This window comes from Emys orbicularis, chromosome 4, assembly GCF_028017835.1.
Source record: "Emys orbicularis isolate rEmyOrb1 chromosome 4, rEmyOrb1.hap1, whole genome shotgun sequence".
Lineage (NCBI taxonomy): Eukaryota > Metazoa > Chordata > Testudines > Emydidae > Emys > Emys orbicularis.
The window spans coordinates 124,276,226-124,293,745 of record NC_088686.1 but is presented as its reverse complement, the minus strand read 5'-3'; the positions used below and the strand labels follow the sequence as shown (position 1 = coordinate 124,293,745).

Genomic DNA, 17,520 nt, shown 5'->3' with positions numbered 1-17,520 from the left:
ATCTCTGAGGGTGAGATTATCTGTATTCAGTTTGATTAGACATAGATTTGCGCATTTTATTTTATTTTGCTTGGTGACTTACTTTGTTCTGTCTGTTACTACTTGGAACCACTTAAATCCTACTGTCTGTATTTAATAAAATCACTTTTTATTTAATAATTTACTCAGAGTATGTATTAATACCTGGGGGAGCAAACAACTGTGCATATCTCTCTATCAGTGTTATAGAGGGCGAACAATTTATGAGTTTGCCCTGCATAAGCTTTATGCAGGGTAAAACGGATTTATTTGGGTTTAGACCCCATTGGGAGTTGGGCATCTGAGTGCTAAAGACAAGCACACTACTGTGAGCTGTTTTCAGGTAAACTTGCAGCTTTGGGACAAGTGATTCAGACCCTGGGTCTGTGTTAGAGCAGACTGGAGTGTCTGGCTCAGCAAGACAGGGTGCTGGAGTCCTGAGCTGGCAGGGAAAACAGGAGCAGGGGTAGTCTTTGCACATCGGGTGGCAGCTCCCAAGGGGGTTTCTGTGATCCAACCCGTCACAGTGGAATCTGAGTCATTCACCCCATCAAAGAGAAACAATTCACTCGAATGCACTTATATTACTTTATTCTACTGTGGGTAAAATTACAGGACAGAGGGTGAGTGTGGGGTGGGGTCACTAGACCGATACGCAGTGTTGGGGCTCTAGAGAAACAGAGACTCTCCAGGGTCAGTGTTCCATGGCAGTGTCCTAGGGATGGCGCTGTGTTCATGCCACAGAAGCCAGGGCCACCTGGTTGTTGGCCCTGTCGAAGACAACGTAGTACTGGCTGATGAAGACATCTCCAAGGATCCAGAGCTCTCCAGAGGAGGTGGGGATGTCGATGCTTTCAAAGCCAGAGCTACAAGAGCCAGAGTCCTGCACCAGGAAAAATAGGACATAATTATTGAGCAGGAACTTCAATAATCCCTTGAGTTATCATCCTGTAGAGCTTGCACATACCTGTGCCTGTGCCTGTACCATCTTCTGCTGGGCTCTCAAAGCTCCCAAGCTAAGGAGCATTAGGCTGGGTCAGGGCTTTGATGGGAGATCTCTATGGGCCATAGGGAGTGGCATTGGTGAGTTGGTCCCCAATGTTTGGAGCTATTTAGATACCTAACCCCTATTGACCTACCTTTGTGGATCTGGGCCTCAGAACAGCCTCAGGGGTGAGGGCCTGAGGCTAAGGGATGCAAACTTTCAAATGGGAAGAAAAGCAAGGTCCTTACCACTTCTGTTCATGACACATCCCTTGGGGAGACAAAGCATGCTCTCCCCAGGCTCCTGGCCGGATTCCAAAGGGAGCGATTACTTTCTGCCACCAGAAATCCTGCTGTGATTATAAGTGGATTTGGACTTCCCCTCTACCTGCTATCAGCTGGTGTTGTTGTGTGCTGTTAAACAGCTTACCTGTTCCTCCCCAGATGGGAGCAAACTTTTATCATGGGGGAGGAAAACTCCTTCCTGATGCCCAGGTACCCATGCCCTGGAGCGCAAGGCAGTGATCTCTCTTGATCTAACCTCCCAGCTTGGGTAGCTGCTCATTTAATTCTCTCCCAGCCCAGTAAGGCCCCTGCCCTGGTGATCTCCTACGGTGGCCAGCTCTACAGGCTGCTTTACTTCTCTTGCGGTATGTGACTTTCACTGTGGGCCTTCCTTGATTTTGACCGTCCCTCCCCTTGGATCCCTTTGGGGGAAGAGCTCTCTGCCTCCCCACTCTCATACTGGGGACAGAGTCTGAGCTGCGTCTCAGTGATGCTCCTGCAGGCTCATGCCGGCTGTGCAGGGGGCAGTTGCCAGCATGCTCAGTGCAATGGCCTCAGGCACAAGCCCTCGCTAAGGAGCCCCGAGGCGGCTTTCTGAGCAGAACACTCACATCAATGATGTAGGCACTGGCGGGCACAGGGAACTCGATGCCGTTGATGGTGAAGACGATGTTGGGCAGGCTGCTCATAGCACTGCAGCTGATCTGCAGGGAGGAAGTTAACACATGGAGGAAAGGTTAGGCGTGTCTTGGCCACTAGGCTCTCCAATGAGAGAGATGGAGCGTCACATCCATGTGTAGCAGACAGCTCTAAAAGTGTCCGTCTCTGATCCCTGCCCTTACCGTGCCATCGCTGGCGCCGATGTAGGACTCGATGTTGGAGATGCCAGTAGGGGGCCCAGCCAGCAGAGACGTGCCAGTGTCAATGATAGCCTGGCAGCCACCAGAGCAAGCGATGGTCTCTCCGTTCATGGTGACACTGGAAGAGAGAGTCAGGGGGGACGTCCCTAGAAACACGCCCAATCTCATTCCCACTCAGCCCACGAGCCAGCAGTGAGAGGCCTGCAGGGTGGAGCTGCCCCACCGCCCCCTTGCTACGACTGCCAAGAACTTTCCCCTGATGTTTCAGCCTCAACCTTCCTTAGCTATTGCCCGTCGCTCCTCGTCCTACAACCTTCTGGGACTGTGACCGATCTAGCCAGGGGGTCACAAGCAGATGTCAAGGAGTCGTGACCACCAAGCCCTTTCCTTTATTGCTAAGCAGAGCTGGCCAGATGAAGATTCCTGGTGTGGACGAGGTGGAGAACGACTGATCTAACCTCCTCGCTGGTGAGCCCCTTTCCTATAGCTCCAAGGAAGGTGTGATTCTGACTCCCGGGTCTCTCATCTTGTCTAGACTCTGTAATTTAAGCTTCCCCTACATCTCCTTTTGCCTGTCTCCTCAAGGTGGCACAATGAAGGGGAAGGGCCAAGGGGTGGGTGATACCTGTCCATGGTGATTTCCCAGTAAGTCTCAGCAGAGAGAGGGATCCAGTTGAGGCTCCCAGAGTAGTAAGATGAGTCGATGCCACCAAACATCACGAAGCTCCCACTCTGCTCCTCACTGGAGAAGGGAGAAAGGAGAGTCAAGGAAGATCCATGAATGATCGGCTAACAAGACAATAGGAAACGCGCCATCTGTTAGAAAAGGACCACAGCTGGGGAGTGCTGGGGTAGAGTCAGAGCTGGGCACATCAGCATCTAGTAGCAGAGTAAGGACAAGATGGTTGGATGAGAGCGGTGTCTCACCCCCTACTTTAATATCACTTTTCCCTGTCTCTTGCTAGATCTCAAAAGCTAATCATGATTGGACCTGCCCTAAAACTGTCTGGTGCTAGAAGATGCTAAGTGAGGGAACCATGTGGGTGACACGTTTGGGGGAACTTTTCCCCCTGGAGTCAATGTAATACAAATGACTTACTTCGGCACTGGGCAGTGCTTGATATGGCCCTGATGCTTTAATGTAATCATTAGAGATAGTAGTGTTCATTTCTGATCCCAAAAACTTACATCACCAGCACAGAATGTGTGATGTTGCACTCCATATGATTTTATGAAAATATGCTAATGAGTGTGAATATAATGGAACTGGAATATGCTTCATGCAAAAGGTCTCTTGTAAGGTATCATTACAAAGCTTATAATCTACTGAGTATGTTCATCCTATTTGTATAAATGTATTATTCTTGTATCTGAAACTAGAAATATGAAATATAACTCTGAAGTCCCATTGTAGTTATGCAAAGTGTGGGCCATTAATGGTGGTTTGGAATCTTGATGGCTCCCATCAACTAGGACAACTGGTTGTAAATGGCTCTGTTTACTTGCAAGCCTTCCTGTCAGTCAGGCCAGGAAAAATGAAGGCTTGGAGTCTCACAGGACATGTGACCATGTCACCTGATACTGCAATCCATCTTAAACCTGGGGCTTTTCCATTTAGAAGGAGGCGTAGGGAGAGACAAAAGATTCCTGCCTTGTATCAAAGCTATAAAAGGGGGTGGAACAGAACAAAGGAGGCTTCCAGTCATGAGAAACGCCTAGTTTCCACCTAAGATGCCTGTTGGAACTAACAAAGACTGTACCGGCGAAAGGACTGGGCCCAGACTAGGAAGGAGTCTAGTCTGTGAAAGAAGCTTATTGGAACATCTCTGAGGGTGAGATTTTACCTGTAATCAGTTTCTTAATGTATTAGGCTTAGACTTGCGTGCTTTTGCTTTATTTTGTTTGGTGACTTACTTTGTTCTGTCTGTTATTACTTGGAACCACTTAAATCCTACTTTTTATACTTAATAAAATCACTCTTGTTTATTAGTAAACCCAGAGTAAGTGATCAATACCTGGGGCAGCAAACAGCTGTGCATATTTCTCTATCAGTGTTATTAGATGCCGGACAATGTATGAGTTTACACTGTATAAGCTTTGTACAGAGTAATACGAATTTATTTGGGGTTTGGATCCCATTGGGAACTGAGTGTTGGGTGCTGGAGATAGGTGACCTGCTGAGCAGTTTTTGGTTAAAGTCTGCAGCTTCAAGAGCGTTGACCAGACATGGGTCTGTGTTGCAGCAGGTTAGCGTGTCTGGCTCAACAAGGCAGGGTTCTGGAGTCCCAAGCTGGCAGGGAAAAGGGGCTCAGAGGTAACTTCAGCACCTCAGGTAACAGTCCCAAGGGGTTCTCTGTGACCAAACCCGTCACAGCTGCTTTTGGGGAATTCTGATGCAAATGTTGCAGGGATCACTCAGTGTGAGAGGCGCTATAGGAACGGTAATCTCACTGCAGCAGATGGGCTGTTTCCAGCCCTGACTTACGCGCTCAGGTAGACAGAGAAGAGGTCCTGGGACACCAAACCCTCATTCATCATGTTGTCGAAGACCGGGGTAGCTCCAGAAGAGGCGATGCTTGGGAAGGCCAGACCCAGGATCCCATCAAATTGGGAGTACTCAAAGGCTGAGCCGGGCTCAGTTTCACTCAGGCCAAAGATCTGTTTGGTGTCCACAATGCCTCCAACCTTGGGGGAGGGATGGGGACAATCAGACACATGCTACATCCGAGGAGAAGCTCTTAAGTCCTACCAGAGGGAACTTCTTAGGTGGGGAGTTCTCAGAGGCTGAACTCTGTTCTCCCCCCATATAGGAGCAGCCTATGAATGACGATTACGTGTGTAGGCGCTAATGGGTCTGACTTTGATTTCATTCTTTGTGAAATCGTTCAACTGAAGTGGGCAGAGTTACCAGCATGAGATCAGAATGAGGCCTCAGCATTGAGAATAGTTTGAATGGGTATTATATGTATTAACAATCCTATAAAAACCCTTTGATCACCTAGGATTTAGCAGTTGTTCCTATTCTGGATGCCACACTCACTCCACACTTCATGCCAACAGCAGAGGGAAAACTGAGATCCTCCTGCTCTAAAAGCCTCCCTGCCATACAAAGGAGAAACTCCTATAGTCACTGACTCTATAGGACCTACGGCACACAGCAGAGCAGCTCTATTCCATACAGTAGGGAGCAGAGGTGCTGTACACCCTACCCTCTTCAATATGAGTCAACCTATGAGATGCACTCTGTAAGTGGGTAAAACAGAATCTAAATGAACATGATACAAAAATTCAGATGATCTCTGGCTTGCTCTGTGTTTCCCACCTCTTTCTCCGGTTTTATCTGCTCTCTTCTCTACCCTTTCTCTATCCCCCTCTCCCGGTTTACTCCACGTGGAATTCCTCTTTATATTCCTAGATGCGTCTTGTCCTCATAACTCCTAATCTTGATCCTTTCTTGTGATTTACCTGGACGGTGTCGTAGGCCAGGAATCCAGTCATGCTGCCACTGCCATACTGGATGGAGAGACTCTCATTAGTGGCCTCATAGGTGGAAGAGTCTGATGGGTTGAATTGGTTGTGGTTTGCTGCAAGTACAAAAGAGTCAGATGGTCACAGACTGACACTTGTAACTCTCCCCATGTGTTGTATAGAGAGCCTGGATGCCTAAACAGGCTATGAATTCCTTAGTGGGGGCAGGGTGCCTAAGAGGCAAGCATTGCAGTGCTCAGCATTGCCCCACCTAAGTGCCTTTCTGGATCTAGCTTCTGGTCTGACTAGGGCCTGTTTCCCCTCTAACACCATGTAGTACATGGAGGAACAATGGAGGGAGATCTACTGCTGTCTGGCTTCTGAGGTGGATAAAAATAGACGATTAAAAAAAATCCTATTTAAAATTAACCTTGATATTAGGATAACATATGTTAAGGCCTAAACTTACTAAAATTCACTAAAATAATTTAAATTACATACAAAGGTTACTATTAAGCAGCGCATGTTTTCTGCCTTTAAAGAAAGTCAACAGAACTGGTGGAATTTCAATGCTCTCATAATTTGGAAACAGAATTTCTTCAAGTGCTAAACAAGCTTTTGACAGCAGTAGCCTCTTCTGCAAGTGCAGAGTGAATACTTTCTTTATATCTGTTTATTAACTAGTTTAGTTCACGGATTAGTTCAATCTATCTTAAGAAGTTAATTGGAAATTGAAAAGCGGGAATGCTTGTTTTCCTCTTTCTCTGAGTAAAAGCTAGGTGCGAGAGGATGAGATCTACAAGTTCTAAAAGCTTGAAGGACACACTGATCAGAAACAATCAGTTCAATTCACTAACTACAGATAACACTTCCTTTTTTTCATAAATCTGTTATTTTTAAATGCAAAACATGTTTTGGTAAATTTTTCTTTCTTATGTATCCAGCCCATTCAAAGGAGTTTTAACTAATTTTTTTAAAAAGCTGGATTTTGCATTTTAAAGTGAATTCCAATTTCCATCCAAATTGAGTTTGACACAAATCAAAAAGTAATTACATAGTAAATAAGAAATGCATCCCTCACCATTCTCTAATATAATTAAACAACGTACAAATTATTTATCTGAATAATTGTATATTAAGCTATATAATTGCGTAAATAAATGTGTATTGACATTGTGTATCTAGGGTTGCCAACCCTCCTGTTTCGCCGGGAGTCTCCCGGAATCAGGCCCTATCTCCCGGAGGCTACTGAAGTCAATCTGGGAGATTTTAGTCCGCTAAAAGTCTGGTGGCGCAGCAGGGCTAAGGCAGGCTCCCTGCCTGCCCTGGCCCTATGCTGCTCCCAGAAGCAGCCAGCATGACCCTGCGGCCCCTGGTGGGAGGGCGAGGGGGTCTCTGTGCGCTCCCCCCACCTCCAGCACCAACTCCACTGCTCCCATTGGCCGGGAACTCCAGCCAATGGGAGCTGTGGGGTTGGTGCCTGCAGGCAAGGGCAGAGCACGGAAACACACCCCCCCCCCGCCCGCCCCGGGGCCATGCTGGCCGCTTCCAGGAGTGGCGTGGGACCAGGGCAGGCAGGGAGCCTGCCTTAGCCCTGCTGCACCACCGACCGGGAGCCACCCGAGGTAAGCGCCTCCCGGACAAAGCCTGCACCCTACACCCCAAACCCCTGCCCCAGCCCTGAGCCCCCTCCTACCCCCAAACTCCCTCCCAGAGCCCACACACCACACCCCCTCCTCCACCTGACCCCCAGCCCTGAGCCCCCTCCCTCACTCAAACTCCCTCCCAAAGCCTGTATCCTGTACCCCAACCCCCTACCCTAGCCCAGAGCCCCCTCCTGCACCCAAACTCCTTCCCAGAGCTCACACCCCTCACCCCCTACTGCACTCCAATTCCCTGCCCCAGGCTCAGCCCAGTGCCCCCTCCCACACTCTGAACCCCTCAGCCCCAGCCCAGAGCCTGCACCCCAACCCCCTGGCCCAGCCGGTGAAAGTGAGTGAGGGTTGTGGAGAGTGAGCGACAGAGGGAGGGGGGATGGAGTGAGTTGGGCGGGGTCTCGAAGAAGGGACGGGACTGGGGAGGGGCCTTTGGGAAGGGGCAGGGGCGAAGCAAGGGTGTTTGGGATTGTGTGATTAGACAGTGGGCAACCCTAAGTGTATCCCCTGATTAGCTAAATAAAGTACCAAATATAATGTAAAGGCTATATTTAGTTGCAAATCAATATGTTTATAGTGGTAACAAACCAGTGAGAATCAACTTCCTTTAGAAAAATAGCTAAAAAGTACAAATGCAAAGCAAGATTAAAATCAATTATTTCAATTAAGGTTCCTCCTTGCTAATGTAAATCTCTATGATTTCAATCAACCCGCCCAGCAGGAATGCCAAGACAAGAGGCGTTACAGGTGACTTACTGCAGGGTGTGCTGGAGCAGTACACGGAGGGCACCCACAGGTTGGAGGAGCCGGTGTCGAAGAGGACGGAGAACTCCTGGGCTGGGGTGCCGATGGAGATGGTTCCATAATACTCCATCTGCCAAAGCAGGACAAAGAACGATGTAAAGAGAGGGAACTATTGCCATCCAAGGGCTAGATCTGTAGCCGGTGTAAACCCTTATAGCTACACAAGCTGATTTACACCAGCTGAGGGTCTGGACTATGGTGCCCTCGCTACAGGCTCAGCCTGACCTGGTGTTCCTCTGCCATCACTTTGCCAAGCATGGCTCCTAGCACCTACTGGCATCTGAGGCACAGAGTCATTTAACCCTAGTCCCATAAATATCAGGGTGTGAGAGGGGGCGGTGAGTAGGGGGGAGCCAGCAGACCCTGGGAGTGCTGTTCCCAGTGCTCTTCTTAATCCCATCCAATCAGGGCTGGGTGGCCCAGCACAGGTTCTTGGCAGCAGCAAGATGGGAGCTTGGTTGGAAGCACATGGGTAAGGGAGTGCGGTTGGGGCACTTTTGGGAGGAGGGAGAGATCAGCTCTTGGCAGAGGAGTGGGAAGCTTTGATGAGGAAAGGGAGGCTACAAGACCTGCTCTCCTGCCATACTCACGTCCATGTAGTTTGTGAGGGGCTCACTGGCAAACTCATTGGACAGGCTGGGGAAATACTTGGAGGCCAGGTTGTAAGGGTGTTTCTTCAGGAAATCTTCCAGCAAGCCATGTTCCTTAAGGTTCTGCCTCAGGGATTTCCCCTTCTTCAGGGAGACCCTAATCAACAAGGGGAGAGAGAGAGACCGATCAATAGGAAATAAACAATAGACAAGCCTTGTGTTCAGAGCCTAAAGTGCAATCCAGCTTTTACATTGCACTGAGACCCCTTAGTACACCTAGGATTATGAAAGGAGTGCAAAAGAGTTGGGTGCCCAGTGCACTGAAAGTCAATGAGAGTTGGGCACATAATTCCTGTAGGACTCTTGGAAAATCCCAGCCTATATGTACTAGAAGAGAGATGGCTCAACATTCTGGGAGCTGTACTAATACATAGAAAGAGACAGTCCCTGCCCTGTAGAGGTTACTGTTGAAATAGACAAAATGGACAAAGGAAGTATGATCCGCCACCTTGACTCCATCAACCATGCTGTTCTGCTTGAAATCACATTCTCCTTTGGCTTCCATGTCTCTCTACTCTCATGGTTCTCCCTCCTATATCTGTATTCACTCTTTGATGCCTTCAGTGGATCCACCCTTCAACTTTCTGTGGGGATCCTTCATCCCTGTCTGTTATCCTTCTACCCCTTATTTCTGTGCAATCTTATCCACAAACATAAATTCCACTACTGTATCTATACCGATAACTCACAAATCTACTGCCCTCCACTAGACCTGTCTCCTCATGTCCAAATTGAAATCTTGGCCTTGTAGGCCAGGCTTGATGGGAGTAATTGAACATGGGGGAGGCCTCATTTTTTGGGAGACAGGATTAGGGAGGTTAATAGATCAGCAGGCTGAACACAGAATGTCTGTGCTAACCGGGACAGGTAAGTGGGTGGTAAGCCAAGAGACAGAATGGCTGAACTAGCCAATATAAGGCAGGGAACATCAAGGGAATTATTTACAAAGGACAGGGTTACAATGGACAAGATAAGCTGGGAATATAAAGATGAGTAAATCGCACATGGCGTGGATAGAGTATGCTGTAAAGAGATTGGTTCCTACAAAGTAACCAAGCCAATCCCAAAATGTGTGATACAACATATAGTAAATGCAACGAATGTGATGTAAAGTATGTAAAGGAAGCAGGGTTATTTGTGTAACTTTGGATCTGTGATGCACCCTGCATCCACCCCCTGCAGTTGAGTCTGATCAGCCCAGCGTAGCTTTACTGTATGCCAACTAAAGACACCTGAGTGAGGAAATCCGGAGTCAAACTGAGTGCTTGGGAAGTCAAGTGGGAAGGGGTCTCGGAAGAAATTCCAACAGGCCTGTCTCCCTGACATTTCCCCATGGATGTCTCACTGTCAGCTCCACCTCAAAATGACTAAAACAGAGCTCCTAATCTTCCTCCTCCCATCAAGCCCTCCCCCGCTATTTCTTTCCTTGATCACTGTCGGCAACCACACCATCCTGCCTCTCACGCAGGCCATAACCTGGTGTCATCTTCAACATGGACTTTCCTCTAGCTCCTCACATCCGGGCTATGTCTAAATCTTGCCAAATCTTCTTGCATAAGCTCTCAGAGACACAGCCTTTCCTTCACACAGCTATAGCTCTTGTCCTAGCTCTCCTCATTCCATGTCTCAGTTGCTGCAACATTCTTCTCCCTGGCCTTGACAAATGCCATCTTGCCCTACTCATGTGCATTCAGAATGCTGCTGCAAAGATAATTTTCCTAGTGTGTCACTTTGACCATGTGTGATGGCGTGTCCTCCCAACACTCCCCCTAAAGGGGTTAAGGTAGGCCAGAGGGGCCAATTAACCTATTAGGCAGCAAGATGGGGAAATTAAAGCTGAGAGAATAGCCCTAATTAGAAGAAGCTCACCTGTACTGGAACAGGCAGGGCTTCCATAAAGCCCGGGAGCAGACAGCAGAAGGGGGCTGCAGGGAAATAGGCTGCAGTCACTCCCTAGGAGAAGGGAGGCATGTTTTGAGACTACAGAGGCAGGTAGCCTCCCTGGGAGGAGGAAGCTGGGAGGCTGGCCAACCCAGAGAGGGGAGGAAGCCAGATTGGTAGGAAAGCCTTAGGGAAAGTGGCAGCAAAGATCTTGGCTGCTGATTAGAGGGTCCCTGAGCTGGAACCCAGAGTAGAGGACGGGTCCGGGTTCCCCTAACAGCCACTGGGGTAGTGGCACCAGCTGTGCAGGGAATGGGAAGACTGCCTGAGCCTAAGAAGGGACTGTGATACCCCAGAAGGGGAAGTGGTGATCTGGACAGAGGGCCAAGTCACGAAGAGGCAGCAGCAGTAGTTCCTGGAGTGACAGAAGGTCTGCAGATCAAAAGGAAGCAACAAAGAGATGGAGTGCAACTGCAGAAAGGGGTGTTGGCCCCACAGAACTAATCCCCAGAGAGGCCAGGAAGAGTTACTATCCAGCAGTGAGTATAGCATCCCGTGACACCATTAAAGTCCTCTCTTTGCATCTCTCTATCTCATCAGACATAAGCTGCTTGTCTTTACTTTCAAGGCCCTGCACACTCAATCAATCCCACCCTACCTCTCATCCCTCATTTGCTATCAAGCTATTGATACGCACCTCCCATTGGCCCATGAGGCCAACCTCCACTGCCCACTTGGAAAATTTCCAATCAAGAACCTTCATGCTTCCTCCCACCTGCCCCCTACAGTTAGGAGGTCCTCCCCATAAACATCTGCAGAGCTACCTCACTGTCCTCCTTCAAATCCCTCCTTAAAACCTCTCCTCTGTCATGATGCCTATAAAAAAACCCAACACTAATAAAAGTTTGGCTGCTGGTGTGCAGAGACCACTGTCCCTCATGTACTTGTACTCCCCCATTGGTCTGTCTGTATCCATCTGTTGTCTCTTATCTCATACTAAGGTTGTTTTCTACTTAGGGAAGGGACAGTGTTCCAGTGCCTAGCACAATGGAGTTCTGGTCCATGATTTGTGGGTCCTAGATGCTGTGATAATACAAATTTAAAAATTTTATTAAGATGATGTTAAAAAAAAAAGTGAACAGAGTTTGAGCATAGAAGTTTGTGGTTATCAGGGAATAACACACAGATTATCGAGGGTGCAAAGTTTGGTTTAAGATCACGCGCATAAGGAATACATAATTTGCAATATCCCCGATTGGGGGTAAAAGGTTGATGGGTCAACGTACAGGCATTGAGATATGAGGGTATGAAGTTCATAGAGTGGCTATGTTCGGGTGTGGAGTATAATGAGTGGATATGATGATGAGGATGGATTGACCCTCATTTGGTGAGATTTAATGTTCAGGGAGTTTATGGTTCCAGTTCATATGATCCAAAATAAACACTAATATTATCACAGAGAACTGATCCCCAGAGAGAGACTCCATCACTTCCCCATGGTCACATACGGAGTCTGTATTAGAGCCAGGAATTAACCCAGATCTCTCAAGCGCCACTCCAGTGCCTTAACCACAAGACCTTCCTTCCTCATTTCTCTGCTACAACACAAAGCTAAGGGGTAGTTCCCAGCTGCTGCCTATACATGAATGGAAAGTAGAGAAGAGAATGAGAGCGGTGCAGACACTCCCCTTGATAATCACACATTGCTATGTAGAAAGCCAAATTCAGCAGCCCAAAGTGGTGTGTTCCCCCAATACTCACTTTGTCACCTGGCACTGAGAGAGTGCCACCAAACTCAGGAGCAGAAGCCACTTCATGATGTTTTCTGACACACAAGCCAGTGGTGATGAGTGGTGAATGTAGAGAAATGCCTGCGTGCTGCTTCTTATAAAACACAGCCCAGAGCTTTTCTTATCGCATTAATAGCCCTGATAAGAAATGTAAACCTTCCCGATAAGATCTTCCAAAAGTCCTTAAATGAAATTTTGGAGAACACTCAAAGTCCATAGATTTCCACCTTCACTTGGCTGTGACCTGAAAATGGGGCATCATCTAGAGGGAAGGTGTGAGAGTTCAGGGACGTCTAAGCTTTGAAAAGCAATGCCTGGGGGTAGCTTTAAAGAATGGGACAGGAGGCACAGAAGAATTGCAATGGGATACTGAGACATTCTCTACTTGGTTCTTCATTCCAGTCTGGCCCCATGTTGTGAGAGAGGGTACCTCAATGGGACTGGAGCCTTCCACACCTTGAGCACCAGTTACAGTACAGCCATGTAATGAGTAACGGGTTTCTTTATAGGAACTGGGATATGGAGCTTTACGCCTCTAGGTAGTTTGGTCTGAATCTGAGCCCAGGTCAGCACAGAGAGTTAAAGTCTGTGGACTGGGAAATAGGATGTAGGGCCCGCTCACAGTCTGAGCAACTGTCTGACTCGGGAATTCGATATGGAGCCTTTCACCTCTAGGGTGCTGGTTCTCGCTCACCCAGTTCAATAGCAAAAGTTTTTGTTGCCTGACAGTGCTTGGGTGAAATATGTTGGTGGTCTCCATCCATCTCCTAGAGGGACAGTTGAGGGTAGGGAAGGATGGGGTGTGATTACTTATTTGGGAGTGAGTAGATAGCGCAATGGTGGATGAGTGTGACATGACTACCTTCAATGTGTCTGATGGCAAATCGTAAATTGTGCTTTGGAATGACAAGGCTAAGGTATTGGTGGGCTATGGTGGCCACTGTTGAAGGGCAATAAGGAAGCAGATGTCACGGAGGGTAAGGTCACCATGCCTTAGACCTTAGGGGGAGAGAAAAGGAGGAGATCCTGGATGGCCCCCAACCTGGAGTCTGATTCCCTGGCCCTGGAACAGATGATAGGTTCAAGTCCAAATGGCCTGAATGGGTGGGGTGGCCTGACTTCTTAGCCCTGACACTGCAGCCATCCTGTTCCTGGCAGGAGAATATCCACAGGAGTTGGATCTATGCCATATGCCAGGAGCAGCTGCTCTACCTGAAATAACAATAAGATTAGATTAGACAACAACGTTTACTTTCCATTTAGCACTGCCAGGCTCCTGATAAGCAAACACATCATGAGCCACATTCCCCCACCCACTAATCAGGGCCTAATAATCATAAACCCGCCGTGAACCCGTATAGTGGAAATCCTGGCTTGAAATAAAGATCCTTTTAAGAAGCATCACAACCAAGGTGACTGGCCATCTGACAAGTTCAGGAACAGAAGAGGGAGCTGTTTGCTTCTCATTGTGCCTCAGTACAATCTGGCCACAAGCTGGGGAACCAATTGGGTTTAGCATACAGAGCCTTCCACTTCTAGGCCTCTAGGTCTAGTCTGAGCCCAAGTCAAGTGATGGATGTTTGGTGTCCCTATGTCTGATGAGTGGGGAGAGGGGATGGGTCTCAGTCTCAGACCCTGGTGGGACAGGTGCCCACATTGCCAGACAAATTAATCATAAGGGGCACTAATTGGGCCTCTTTATCTCAGTAAATAAGCCAGAGATCAAATAGGTCATAGAAACCAATCCCCCTTCATTTCCCCACCTTTCGAGGTAACCCTTCCTGTAAGGGCTGAAGCAGATTGAGGAACCTGGGGATACTGGAGTTTTGTGTCCGGGACCTTTCCCCAGTGCTGAATTCCCTGTGAGAGTTCTATCCCTGATGCCCCTTCCCTTCAGCTCCCTGTCTGGGTGATGCTGTGTGCGCCATATCACCTCCTGCTGGTGGCCCTGTTCAGGCTGACGGTCTAGAAATCATGGAGATTCTATTCCAGTGATTCAATGCCCTGATCTAAATATTTGATGAATATGCATGAGCTCTCCTACAGAAACAGCAGAAAATGTCTCAATTACAAGAATTTAAACCTGACAAAGCTCCAGCGTGGAACAAGTTTTAGGAACACAAGAATTGCCATGCTCCTGGCTGGCTCTGGTTTGGTGCCAGGTAGCTCTGAGAGCTTCTAGAGTCTCTGTTTGTTCCTTCTCCTGGTCTGGGTGGAGGGCTGTGTGGTCTTCAGGAAACACTCTGGCCCTCTTCACTCAACCACTGAGTTCCACCTGCCTCTGCTTCACAGGGCGTAGGCTTCTGCAGCGCCCCTCCCCCAGACTTCCTGTGTCTGGGAAGCTGAATGCTCTGAAAGGTACAATTCCCAATATCCAGCCACAACGTAATAACAACATTTAACAAAACAACATTTATATAGCTCGGTCCTCCAAACACTTATAACCATCCTACTAACGAACCTTGCTAATAATGTTCAGTTAATCTCTCAGGTGCCCTGTGCTGCTTTCCCTGCCAGATCAGCCCTATTGTTGTCAGAAAGCAGTGAGTCCATTTTGTTCCAGAGATGACATGTTTTGGGGCTTGGTTGTCTTGACCTGTTACCTAACTGAGACTGTCTTGGGCCAAACGTCTGACCCAGCGACCCTCCTCCCTCTCTTCTGAAAGTTGGAGAGGTGTCACCTATCCCTCATCAGTATGAGTCCATCTGGGGTGACAGCCTCATACAACTGCAGGGCAGTCTTAAGTTACATGACTAGATAATAGTCCTGCAGTGAGTGCAGGGGACTGGACTAGATGACCTTCCAGTCCTGTGATTGTTCGATTCTATGACACCACCACTGTTGGTAACCATTGATTTCCATCAGAGATGTGGGGTGCATCATGTTCTCCACATGGTGGAAGTCCCCAGGATCCCAAATCATCTGACTTTTTCTGTTTAGCTTTCTCTTTCGCTTTTTATTCTTCCGCAAATCCCCAGTTCCTAGGACAGCAGCATGTATCATCACAGGTGTTCTAGTTCTCATTATTCTGTTAAACAACATGTCTGCAGGTGACACACCACGTTTCATTGGTACCATCCTGTAACTGAACTGTTCTAAGCATGGGACAGTGTGACTCCAAAGCCCTTTTCAGTAGCCGCTTTATTATTTTAACACCATTTTCCACCAGCACAAGCCATTTGCTCTGAAATCTGACTTTGAAGCCTTTCTGCCTCAGGTCTCTTATTGAGGTGTTTTGGATTCTCTACCATGCCCACAGTGTCAGAATGTTACCCTTCTGCTATTTGGAGTGGGCAGCAAGAAGGACCGGGTTCAATATCTAGGGGTTCCTTTTCAACAATAGAACACAGAACCGGCTCGAGCCCCCACGCAGTAACCTGGGAAAATAACACGCCACCCCCTGAACACCTCTAAGAGGCAATACTTCCCCTCCCGCAAGCACAGAGTCTGAGTGTAGAGAGATTTTTTAATAAAAGTAACATAGCATTAATTTGGGAAAACAGCACAAGCAGGATTCATAAACATAAAAGCATGAACAAAACACCCACCCTGGAATACGCTGGGCAGTGTCTTTTGATTCAGGTTCTTCAATCCAACACCAAGGTTCCTGTAATGGGCCCCCCTTCATACCGCACTCACAGTTGTTGTCCTTGGTCAGTGAACACCCAGCATTCATAGGTGCATCTGAGTAAATTCACCGCCCATTGTGGTGAGGGGAGTAAAAGCCACCTTCCTTGCTATGGTGCCTGGGCACTTGCTCCGCGCACCAGCCACCCTCACCGGCTGCCCTCGCCAGCCGCCTGCTCGCCACTCCTCTGGCCACCTGCTCACACTCCACTGGTCACCCTCACCAGCTGCCTGCTCGCCGCTCTGCCGTCCACCTCCCCAAACTTACAAGTTCAGCTCTTCATCCTCAAATCTGTCACAAATGATTGCAGGCTGCAAGGAATTCTGCAATGGGAATAACACAATTGGTTATATCAGACAACTTTCTGTAGAAGAGGCTAAATTATAGAAAGCACAGGGAGCTGCAGGTCAGGACTGAGGGACATCAGAAGAGCTGTGTATGTGTCAGGCCTGAGGGCTGGAACAGCAGGCTGGCCTGTAGCTCAGGAGTGAGGCGCTTTGGCAACGCTCTGTGTGTGTTTCATACCCCAGGGCTATAATAACCAGGTCAAGATTGAGAGGCATTGGCAGAGCTGCATGGAGCCCCAAGATTGGAAGAGCAGTGGGTGCTATCGGGCAGGATTAATCCCTACTGCTTCAGGGTGCTACAAGGTGCCTGTATTGTCTCTCTGGTGTCAGACGTCAAAGCAAACCTCCCTTCTCTAAATCTGAGATTTATTTTGCCTTGTTGTTGAAAAATCTAGAGGGGGGAATGGAAAATACCTGCCCATTTGCGAGACTAAAACCAGATGCCAGGACCTCACTGTGGGGCATCAGGGGATAAGCTGATTTTCAGGTCCAGTTCCGCTCAGATAAACTTGTATGAACTGATAAGATTTCATACACAATGTGGCAAAGTTAGGCCAGCCCAGTTCCAGGCCCCTTTGTTAGGGTTGTCACTGGCCTAAGGCGACTTCACTCCCAGTCACATGGAAACCTCATCATTCCCCTGGTGTTTGCTTGTCCCCACAGGGTTAGGAGTGGATAGTGCTAAATGGAAAGTTAAATGCTATTTTTTAATCTAATGAGATTCTCATTCTGATGTCAGGCGGAGCAGCTGCTCCTGGCATGTGGGCACATGGCCTGATGCCCAAGTCCATGGATGGCCTCCTGCCAGGAATAGGAAGGCTGCAGTGTCAGGGCTAAGCAGCGAGGCCTCCCCACACATCCTAGCCATGGAGATTTGAATCCATGATCTGCTCCCGGTGCAGGTAATCACTCGCCAGTTTGGGGGCCATCCAGGATCTCCTTTTCTCTCCCCCTAAATCCTATGTCATGGTGAACTTACCCTCTACCCAAGGAGGGCTGGACATCTCTTCCCTCTTCTCCTCCACTGGTGGCCTCCATAGCCCACCAATGCCTTAGTCCTGTCAGTTCCAACCACAACTTACCATTTGCCCTAGACCTATTGAGGTCATGTCACATTCATCTACCCACACCCAAACCAAATCTTCACAC

General features: G+C 48.3%; 1 protein-coding gene across 1 annotated transcript; it reads right to left on the bottom strand.

The window, feature by feature from the left end:
* Positions 1 to 751: 751 nt before the first annotated feature.
* On the bottom strand, positions 752 to 12,422 carry LOC135877085 (pepsin A-like). The gene is made up of 9 exons (XM_065402436.1): positions 12,367 to 12,422; positions 8,665 to 8,821; positions 8,027 to 8,144; positions 5,613 to 5,731; positions 4,633 to 4,832; positions 2,773 to 2,889; positions 2,124 to 2,265; positions 1,899 to 1,991; positions 752 to 901 (listed from the first exon to the last, which is right to left on the bottom strand). Exons 1-9 carry the CDS (start codon positions 12,420 to 12,422, stop codon positions 752 to 754), a joined length of 1,152 nt encoding a protein of 383 aa, XP_065258508.1.
* Between the last annotated feature and the right edge of the window lie 5,098 nt (positions 12,423 to 17,520).

Excerpts from the sequence above, each read along its gene's own strand:
- LOC135877085 (XM_065402436.1), bottom strand. The coding sequence starts at position 12,422 with ATGAAGTGGCTTCTGCTCCTGAGTTTGGTGGCACTCTCTCAGTGCCAG. Across the intron at positions 8,822-12,366 it reads TCTCAGTGCCAGGTGACAAA|GGTCTCCCTGAAGAAGGGGA; the intron begins GTGAGTATTGGG and ends CTTGTTGATTAG. Across the intron at positions 2,266-2,772 it reads TGGGAAATCACCATGGACAG|TGTCACCATGAACGGAGAGA; the intron begins GTATCACCCACC and ends TCTCTCTTCCAG.